At 35.7% G+C, this 11,553-nt stretch overlaps 1 protein-coding gene and 1 pseudogene across 1 annotated transcript; both read right to left on the minus strand.

The window, feature by feature from the left end:
- Positions 1 to 7: 7 nt before the first annotated feature.
- Positions 8 to 2,477, minus strand: LOC109341832 (annotated as a pseudogene).
- Positions 2,478 to 2,931: 454 nt separating this feature from the next.
- On the minus strand, positions 2,932 to 5,272 carry LOC109341833 (serine/arginine-rich SC35-like splicing factor SCL30A; the record flags this gene model as incomplete). The annotated part of the gene is given in 4 exon segments (XM_019579806.1): positions 2,932 to 3,434; positions 3,759 to 3,896; positions 4,434 to 4,595; positions 5,082 to 5,272. Coding segments are annotated over 4 exon segments (702 nt in total), but the record flags the coding sequence as incomplete, so codon positions are not given.
- Between the last annotated feature and the right edge of the window lie 6,281 nt (positions 5,273 to 11,553).

The raw sequence follows: 11,553 nt of genomic DNA on the forward strand, positions 1-11,553 counted from the left end.
AAATGAGGACCCTCTTAGTAGCATCCCTCTTCACTTTCACACTTTTAGAGTTGGCCTCTTCCTCATTGTGTTCATTTGAATCCTTGTTGTATTCACCTAACATCCAAGTATCACTTTTTTGGACAGTGTCACTCATATGCAAAGTACTAGAAGAATCAGCAGCTTGACGGTTGCAACTTTCTTTGTTGGAAGCTTTATGAGAACCTGAATACTCTAATTCCTCATTATGCTTATCTTTCATCTCTAACGCGCCATGATCCCTATCATTAGTATTTGTACTCAACTCATGTATTTGACCCCTTTCAAGTTCCATGCCATTTTTAACATGAGAAACTGAACTTCCTACATTTTCGCCATTTCCAATATCTACATTACCAAGGCCTCCGACTTTAACAGAACAAGCTGCATGCCCTGGTTCTTTGTGACCACTGGTCTCATTTCCATTGGATACATTTTTTACCAGTTTATTTGTTTTCATCTTTTGACATTGGATAAGTTTAGAACAGTTGTCACAATACCAAGCATTATCATCTGAGAGAAGCTCAGGTTCTATAAAATGTGCCAAGCAACTCCCTACAGAGACCAGAGAATCTGTATCATCTACTTCATCTGGTTCAGACTCATTGTTGTTTCCAACAATAAAACCTGTTCCAACGACCTCACCACTTAAAGTAGGTCTAGGAGCAGGCCCAGCAACAACAACTTCAGGCTCATCGAATAAGTCACCATGGCCATCAAACTCCAATTCTTCTTGACCACGGTCTAAAACAGACGAGGAGGCCTCACCATCTTTACCAATGATCTCACCAGCAGAGGGACTTTCTTCCTTATATGGAAGTAACAGCACTTCTGAACCTTGAACTTGTAATGGAACCTCATCTTTCCACCCATTTTCTAAAGAAGAATCTGGTCTTGGGTTTTGGTCTTCCTCATTATCCTTAAGGAAATTAACTGGACCATGAGACTCACAGGTAGCCACCTGTACATGTAATTCTTTTAAACATTCATTGTTGTTTTCAGCATCATGTACCTCCAGAGTATCCTCCTGGGAAATGAAATCACTTTCACCTGCCACGTTTCCATCTTCAACAAAATCCAGCCATGTAAAATCGTCCCATGAAGCGAGCATGTTCTTAATAGCATTATCAATCACCTGCTGAGTATTCTGAGACTCTGCGACAGCAACAAACTTAGGTGAAGATAAGTCATATTTATCAGCTGTATTGCTTATTTCTTCAGAACCTTGTACAGTAGAATCACCAGAAGAATCCAACATCTCTGCAACAACTGATGATGTGTTTGACGGAGCAGGGCCGGATAATTGGTTTGATAGGCTTTGGGTAGGTAAGGGACCCACATCCTTTCTACCCTTGGCTCGACTCTTTCCACCCTTTTTTGGTGGAAGTTTTGTATTTTTGGTTCGAGATACTTGTTGAGCCTTACTAGGTGGAGGCTTCTTAGTTGGAACAGGAAGAGAAAGATCCAAAAAAGGCTCATAAACGGTTGAAAAATGCCCACAATGAGTGCAACATACTGTACTAGATATCTGACCCCCAAATAAAGCATGAACTAGAGTATTATTAGAATTGGTCACATTATGTTTCCTTGCAGCTAGTTCTTCCGTACTCAACCCATCCAGTAAACAACGGAGAAATTCATGGCTATCATGCTGCTGATATCCTCGAAACTGTGGAGACTTGGAACATACACAACAAAAAAAAGGCTAGAGGATTTATAATGTTTTTCAGTCCTGATCCTGGGTTTGTTTCGATGAACAGTTTCTTGAAGGAACTAAGTAGTGGCCCCCCAACAGGAGCTTCCAGGTTGAGAAAGTTGTGACGCAAGTTATCCATAGCTAGCAGAATTTGCATGATTGAATTGAAGAAGCAAGTATTCCCAAGATTAAGCATACCTCTAACTACATAACCACCTCGTCCATATGAACTAGCGGTTGTGATGAGAGTTTTGGATTGAATATCTGAAGTAGGAGAAATGTGAGGATTGGGCGGTGATTTAAGGGATGAATGTTGTTTGAACAAGTTGAGAGCATGAGATAGAAGATGACTAGTCTGATCAGTGTGTTGGATAGGCATATTGCAACGAAAGCACCAACAGAATTGAGGTTTATCAAACAGAGTAAACAAGGGGTGACGTGTTTGTGTTGAGTGGGTGAGGACATGGCAGTGTGGGGTTGTAGGGAGACCTAGGCCTCCACATGTAAAATGAGCACAGTTCAAACAAACCCATATATTCTTATTTGCATCTTTACATTTTCCTTTTCCTTTTCGTTTACTACAATCTTGACAGGTTATGGAAGAAGGAAAAGAGGCAATGTTAGCAGAGAATGTATTCAAATTAACACCTTTTAGAATATGAGGGCAAACATGAGGAGCAATAGCAGTAGTAGCAGTACAAGTGTCCTTGTTTGTAACCACAATGGACGAAACACGACTCTTCTTTCTCCCTTTCTTCCCCATCGAAAGTAATAATATTAGTATGGGATGAAGAGAAATAAAGGATACTTAACCTGTGTTTGTGTGCTGTAAGAGGAATAGGAAGAGACTATGTATTCATTGGTTGAGAAGGAAGAGGAAAAGAACAATCTCTGTCTCGAGACCTTAAAGGTTTGTTTATCATTACCCGCTCCACGTTTCCAAATAACACTAATTCCATAACATCATTTTATATATTTTATACAACAACCAAGCCTTAATGTTCTACCTTCATCTCTTAAGTTGATTGCTACTTTGTATCAGATATTATTAGAACCCACTCTTAAAGGCAAACTTCATTCATTGGTTTATTAAATAAGGTATTTACTCAGCAAATAACTTAATAAAGTATACCAGTATTTATCAAATTAAATATGACCAGTGTTACTCCGGAGCTCATTGCATTGCACATGAACAACTTTGACGAACCCAAAACATATAAAAGCAAACATTTAAAGTTTAAACGCAAAAAACACCAAAGCGTATAGATGGACAACATTAACAACAATCCACAGCAATTTATCCAACTAAAAAACAGACGGAAAATACTAACAAACTTCAAAACAATGTCCAAACTAATAACTAAATTTGCCCTACCATGTTTAAACTGAAGCAACAAAACAACTCTGATATTTAAAAATCCAACTCCATTTTATCAGAGTTAAGGAAACAACAAATATTCAACCAATATTCAATATCTAACAGTCTCCAAATCAGTCTCTTTCCCCTTATCACGGACTGGGAGACCTAGCACCACGGCTTGATTCCCGGTCTGGGGTGGGACTTCTGCTCCGGCTTGGGGGGTCCTTTGCTGGACTCTGGCTTCGATTCCTTGAGCCACTGCCATTGAAGGGTGGTGGAGACCGTGAGTATGACCTCTCTCTTTTCTGCGGTGAATATGATCTTTCTCGGCTGTATCTTCTTTCCTCAGGTGACACAGACCTACAAAACAGCTTATGTATCAAACAACTGAAAGGAAACTGAACTAGGACCAGTTTGTTTTAAGTTTTTTTCACACTAAAAAGTGTTGTTGCCAATTATTCTATAAAAACTGCTAATAACACTTGCACATTGATGACCATAGTTCATGAAGAAAGTCCCACACAAATACTTATACAACAGGTAACTTTAACCTAATAATATAGGCCCATGAATCTTAAATAAGAACTAAATTGAGGAAAGGCATATATAAAAACTAGAGAAAAGGCATTGTTTGAAAAAGAATGCATGCAGTAAATATAACAAGAATAATTACTGGCAAGATACCTTGAATATTCCCGTCGCTTAGGAGGAGGAGAATAATAGTGATGGCTGCGAGATCTGTGACGTGGTGGTGGGGATCGAGAGTAGCGGGGTGATCGAGAGTAGCGAGGAGGAGACCTTCTTCGATCATTAGATCGACCCCTATGAAGGCATTAACATTAAAAATAGACAATCAGAATTCCACTTGACCACTGTGATGCAATAAGCAAAATATTAAAGACAACTGCATAGAAATGAGGTATAACACTACAATTTTACAATTGAATAAGGCTCTTTTAAAGTAGAGTTCATCCCTAAAGGGGGGCTAACCTAGGTAGTCAATTGCGGATAGCGGCCGGCCGACCCCAAAAATACTACAGTAGGATAGTGGCCTACCCCAAAAACACTATAACGGGATAGCCACTACAACTAAGAAAATAATATAGAAGTAACTTATAGCCTACATATATAAATACACCAAATTGAAGATATAACCACAATAAGCACCCATAACATACAACCAAAATAAGTCTAAGCCTCCAAGGCTTTAATATAAGTTTATCATAAATCAAGCTCTAAGGCTCCAAAATATAAAGATTAAACCTCTAAGATTTTTTGGGAGAAAATAGAATACAATCATGGATTGTTATGAACAAGGCATGGTGGAAGGTTAACTAAATATATATAGGGAAAGCCTACCCTCTTTCTCTGGTCCTCATCTCAGTTGGCTTCTTTCTATTCTCCTCAGCAAAGACAACAGTCAACTCACGACCAAGAAGAAATTGACCATCCATGTGATGTTTAGCATCGGCGGCATCAGCAGGATCCACAAACTGGACAAAACCAAAACCACGGGGTTCTCTGCCAAAACAGAAGCAAAATCTAAACATAGTCACAACAGGGAGGTAGTCTGAATAAAAGATAGGAAGTTTGTACATAAAACATTACCGAAATAGCCCGAAGCCAATAGTATTATTGATGATTGATAATAAAGCAAGCAAGCAGTAGCACTAGGCTGCTGACCTTTTAATTGTGAGTGAAATATAAGATGAGTTGAAAAGCTTCGATCTTGATGATAATGATCATGTAACTTGAAATCTTGAAGTAGGAATAAGATGATTCATTCATTCATTCATTCATTCATTCATTCTTCACAACCAAGTACTCTCTAGTCTCTACTTACTTGATTGATGTCTTCAAAACTCTAAATCACACTTCTATTATAATAGTATGCCCTAGATGGAAATTCATGTTTTTATGTATTGTGTGTTGATAATAATAATAATAATATATGATAAATAATCCTTAGAGAGAGAGAGAGAGAGAGAGAGTAATGATGTAACAAACCCAGTGTAGTAATCCTTAGGGAGGTAAATGTCTTTAAGAGCACCGAATTGAGAAAAGGGTCTTCGAATATCCTCTGGCCTGCAATCATGACTGAGGTTACGAACGAGAAGACTTGTTGGAAGATCTCTGTCTCTGCTGTACCCTCTATCCCTTCTATCTCTATGTGATGGTGGTGGTGGTGGTGGTGGTGGTGGCAGACTTGGACTTCTACCACTTTCTCTTCTGCTGCTGTAACCCCTTCTTCTTCCTCCTCCTCCTCCTCCTCCTCCTCCTCCACCACCGCCATCCCTATGTGTATGAGGTGGTGGTGGTGGAGTCGGAGATGGGCTATAACTCCTTCCTCTCATCTTCGCCTGAATCACCAAACAAGTAATAATAACTCAATAGATCTACCTACACCATCCACTCATATCATTCTTATTATTATACTAGGGTTACGGCTTCTTAGATAACCAAATTAATCCCCTTATCTATGCATTGTAGGTTTATATATCATTCACCTTTCATTCATTTGAATTATTATTTTTTTATGTGAGAGTCAATGATAGTTAAATATAAGTATAAACATTTTTTTCTCACACTTATATATGTTTTTTTTTTTTACTTTTACTGTTATCATACTTATATCTTATATATGTTACGTACTTAAAAAAAAATTATATTAACTATATAAATATGTGATATAATTGATATCAAATTAATAGAATATTAAAATTAAAAGTGAGAATGAGAATCATGAATAAATTTGTTGCTTAAATTTAGTTTTCTTTAATATTAAATGAAATTGAAAAAACAAGAACGTTATTTTGATTTTTTTTGTTTTTTGAATCGATTGAGTATCTATCCAATATCCATGAATTTCTATTAGATATAAATAATCGATTTGAATACCTTAATTATCACAGATAATTATTGGATACTCATTTAAATCCATTAACTCTAATGTATGTATTTGAAGAGAATCTCTGGTACCAAGTGTCAAGCCATTTCCAATCTTCGTTCCATAACCATCAGCTCCACTAATATTGATGAGTCGTTACTAAAGTTTGTAGAGAACCCTGATATCCACCTCCCATTATGATCTCGAAGAGCACCACCCCCTCCTATTATGTTTGAGCTAATGATACAACTACCATCAACATTAAGCTTAGGGTAACACCAACAGATCATGGGTTGAACAACTTCAATATCAGCATTTCCCCCCAAATATTGTCATTTCCAAAAATCTTGGTGAATAGAACAGACAACTAAATTGATATCCCAAGGACAATCCCAAAGAATAGAGTTTATTCCTCCATCGCCATGCCCACCAAACACCTGTCAAGAAGAGCAACCCACTCCAGTCCTTATGGCTCTCCAAAATCCAACAACAGAAGGATTGAGTCACCCAAAAGGACGAAGATTTCGACCCTAGTCTCGAACATATCAAAGCGGACTTCGGACAATCCCTAAAAATATGCATAATTTCCTCAATACCTGCTTGACATCTCATACAAGTTGAATCTAAAGACATATTCCTTTTTATGGCGAAGATCATTGGATGCTAAAACCTCGTTAAACCCAAGCCACAATATCAATTTCACCACCTTCTTATGAATTCTCAAATGCCACAACAACCTCCAAACATCAGAATAAGAAACATCTTCATTCTCATGAGAAATAAGCCACAAATACCCAAACTTCGTAGTATAGGATATGTATTACAATTCCAAATCTAGCCATCATCCTCAATAGAAGAACCTGGCAAAAAGTGACTACAAATGAAGGCTTTTAACTTCGAAAGAATCATAGTATATAGAGTACTAAAATCTCAGTTGCCCTTATTCCAAAGATCTTTCACTTGGAGTTGAGTGTCTGAGATGTTGACGAAGTGAATATAAGCACATAACTTGTCCAAGCCTAACCAATTATTATACCACAGTGATCGATCCCCACTTCCCATATGCAAAGAGAAGTCTTCATAGAACACATGAATAGCCTTTACAATATTCCTCCATATATAAGAAATTGAAGCTTTTTGAGGAGAAAATAACAAGGACTTTTCTCCCAAATATTTATTTTGTAGAATTCAACATCAAAGCTTATCACTATTACTCATCATTTTCTATCACATCTTACCAAGAAGGGAAATGTTGGCAGTTATAGAATCCCTGATACCAAGCCCACCATCCTGCCTTGGCTTCGTGAGAACATCCCAATTCACCAAATTAAGACTCATTTTTCGTCATCTTATCAATGCATTTTCAAACACTTTGGGGTAACCGCATAAGTTGTAAATAGGGATATAAGAGATAATAGACTTTGCAAGACACACACGACTTGCTTTATTGAGTAGAATAGATTTCCAAGTAGCCATGCGCCAAATCTTCTCTAGAATAGGATTAAAACACTTCTATTAACCTTCCCTTGGAATAAAGGTGTTGGGATTAGAAAGTTTTATTGATTAAAATATCAAATTGTTTGAATAATTGTATGTGAAATGCTTTATTAACTGAGAAGAATGTGAATAGTTGAATGTAGGTTTAGGTATTGTTTACGATGAACTCAAAATCTTGGTCATCACCTTTTGAGATTTGAATAACCATGTTCTCTCTTTCATTAGAAAACTTTGAGAACTATGAAATATTAAATACTCAAAGTAGGACAACTATCAAGCATTAATGTCGTTCCAGAAGTAGAAGAGAAAATTAAGATGAAGAGAAGATAAATCTCAATAGATATTAATTTCAAGAAGAAGTTCTAGCGAAGTTCCACTGACCATGATAACAATTATATTGAATATTTCACCTATAAATAACCTCAACAACATTGAAGAATAGAACATACAAGTTAATCATTTGAATTTATATGTATTGATTAAAATTAGTTTTATTCTGCTAAAAGATTTAACTTTAAAGAAAGTTGGCAAATTCAATCCCTTTTATGTTAGTTTCATTTTTCATGCTCTTTGTTGAACTTTATCCTTAAACGAAGTATATGAAAATTTCTTACCATAACATATAAATTCATGTCAACTTATAAGGATAACTCATTCTTTCCATTTATTGTAAGGAAAAGACATTGTGTTAGCTCCAAACTTCCTAAACTATTACATTTTCATCATTTATTGTCAAGTCAAGATCAAGGTTTTTTTCTTCCCCATATTATATATACATCCATGAACTTAAAATTTTAAATTGTAAATGACCATCATGCCACAATTTTGATATGGTTTCTATTAAACTTAATTCAATCTCACAAGCCAATTTCTTGTAGGTTGATGCATGATCATGTTGATGTGATGCATGATGTTCCAGCTATTGCAGCCTCTGTCAAGCCAAATGCATACTCCAGTTCAGCCTCTTTGATCAAGCTTGTGTAGCATAGAGTAACAACTTTGATTGGAAGCTTGGTCATCTCAGCCAAGACAATGCAACATGATGCAGACTCCTTAGTCAAGACAACATCCCTGACGCATCATCATGACTTGAACTTGGGCCCTGTTTCTCAATGCATTGGCACACCTTTGGAGTATCATGGACAAGACATGCTCAATCATGAATCCAAGCATGATCAACAATCAATGGTTCTAAGTCTTGAGGGAAATTCTAAAAGTCAACATTTAAGTCAATTGTTTTTTCATTATCAAGGAACCCGAATTTATACATTAGGGATACCATTACTATGTATTTTATGTGCAATCCTTCTTCACATTAGTTTGTTATAGTTAGTTAGAAGGTTGTTATGAATCAGCCTATATATTATGTTGATGCTTCTAGTTTGTAATCAATTCACTTTCAATATAGAATAAAATTTCAGTTTTTCCTCTTTCCCTTTTATCTTCAATCTCTTCTCTCTTTTCTCTCTTGCATTCAATAACCAAGGTGCATTGCTGGAGTTTTATTTTCTAAGTTGGTATCAAAGCATCAATAGATGCTCTGTTGTGCATTCTTCTACTCTGATATTTCTCCATCATCTTCTTCTTCTTGCTTATTCGTTCTTTTCATTATCAGTCATGATAAATATTGTTGCCTTAATCAACCCCCTCAGTGATCCCTTGACCCCTTTTTACATGAGCCCAAATAAAAATGCTGGAGTGGGCTTGGTGTCTCCTCCATTAATAGGAATCAATTATCATTTCTGGTCAAAAGCCATGATGATGGCTCTAAAGACCAAAAACAAAATGCAATTCATAGATGGATCTCTTCCAAAACCAGTACAATAGATCCTTCATTTGCAGTATAAGATATATGTAATACTCTAGTGCTTTCCTGGATCAACCACTCAATAGACAAAGCAATCTTGCAGAGCATTCTTTGGTTGGATACATCTCTTGAGGTTTGGGAAGATCTAAAGGAAAAATATTGTCAAGGTGATGTTTTTAGGATTTGTGATTTAAAAGAACAAATTTATAGTGTAAGGCATGTAAATCTATCCATTGATGCTTATTACACACATTTGAAAGGGCTATGACAAGAATTAGATAATTTCATACTCATACCATTATGTCCAATACAATGTGACTCTAAACTTGTTGGGATTGTTAGATCCTATAGGAAAAATGACTATGTCATTAGATTCTTGCGAGGTCTTAATGAGAACTATTTTGCTGTTAGATCACAAATCATGCTAATGGATTCTTTGCCATCCATAAACAAAAAATTTCCCTTATTAGTCAACAAGAAAGACAATTTCTGGATGTAAGTGACCAATTAGGTGATGTAAGGATTCTTGCTAATACCTCTAATGAGAATCCTAGTAGGCTTAAGTCTAAGGGAGGAGGATTTGGAACCTTCACTAACACTAGCATATGAAGAGATTTTGTGAGTAATGAAGGAAAAGGAAGTTTTAATGGCAAGATTTACTCCTATTGTAACAAAGTTGATCACACTGTGGACACTTGTTAAAAGAAACATGTGTTTCCTCCTCACTGTAAGAAGAAAAACAATATCAACAATATTGTTAGTTGCAGTGAAGAAAATGATCAAGATACCAAAGAAAACATAAGAGTCTTTACTACTAATCAACAAAAAGCTATTTTAGCTATGATCAAGGAGCCAACCAATCACCAAGTGAATCAAGTTACAAATCAAGTTGCCAATGTTGATTCTCTAAGTCAAGGTAATCCTCAACTAATGGCTTGTGGTATTGGATCAAAGGATTGGGTTCTTGATACAAGATCAACTGATCATGTTTGCTTCTGTTTATCAAAATTCCAATTCTTCAAGAGAATTGATCCTATTCAAATTAGACTAGACTGCCTAATGAAAATGAGGTTGTGAGTAACATTGCAAGAACCATTTTCTTTTCAAATGATTTATGTCTATGCAATGTTCTCTATATTCCTAACTTCAGTTTTAATCTAATTTTTGTTTCCAGATTAACCTCTACCCTTAACTGGAAGTTAACTTTCACCAACTCTAAATGTGTGATACATGAAGAGTCCATATTGAGGATGATTGGTGCAATTGAGACAAAAGGGGGGTTATACATCATTAGTGCTAAGAATTTACATTACAGTTTCAATACTCTAGTTAATAATGTTGGGGAAACTGAGATTAACAATCATTGCAGCTATGACTTGTAGCATAAAAGACTTGGTCACCCCTCCAATGCCAAGCTTGCCATATTGAGTAAAATGTTTTCTTGCATAAATACTAAAGCCAACACTGAGCCATGTGATATCTGTCATTATGCTAAACAAAGAAAATTATCCTTCCATGACAATAATAATAAATCTACCCATGTCTTTGATCTCATTCACATGGACATATGATGTCATATTTCTATTCCATTTATCTTAGGACATAGATATTTTCTTACTACATTGGACGATAAATCTAGACATACTTGGTTGTTCTTTATAGAAGCCAAATCTGAGACATCTATGCTTGTTCAATCTTTTGTTAATATGACTAAAAACCAATTTGACAGTAAAATAAAAGCCATAAGGTCTGATAATGGACCTGAATTCAGATTGGAGAACTTCTATAGTTCCAAAGGGATTATTCATCAGAAAAATTGTGTTGAGACCCCTCAACAAAATGGAATTGTTGAGAGGAAAGATCAACACATACTAAGAGTGACTAGAACTCTTATGTATCAATCATTATTACCAAAAATGTTTTTGGAAATATGGTGCTACTCATGCTGTATATTTGATAAATAGATAGCCATCCATTTTTCTTGACAAGAAATCTCCTTATGAAATCCTTTATAATCTTCAACCAAACTTTTTGAATCTTAAAGTCTTTGGTTGTTTAAGTTTTGCTTCTACTTTGACTAACAATAGAAAGAAACTTGATCCTAGAGCAAGAAAATGTATTTTTCTTGGTTTTAAACTTAGTATAAAAAGGTACAAAATATTTGATTACATGAATAAAGAAACTTTCTTATCTAGAAATGTTAGCTTTTATGAAACTGTTTTTCCTTTTGATGATAACAAGAATTTAGTCAGAGAATACAATGATATATCTCTATCTACATCATCTTT

The sequence above is a fragment of the Lupinus angustifolius genome, unplaced genomic scaffold (genome assembly GCF_001865875.1).
Source record: "Lupinus angustifolius cultivar Tanjil unplaced genomic scaffold, LupAngTanjil_v1.0 Scaffold_706, whole genome shotgun sequence".
Lineage (NCBI taxonomy): Eukaryota > Viridiplantae > Streptophyta > Magnoliopsida > Fabales > Fabaceae > Lupinus > Lupinus angustifolius.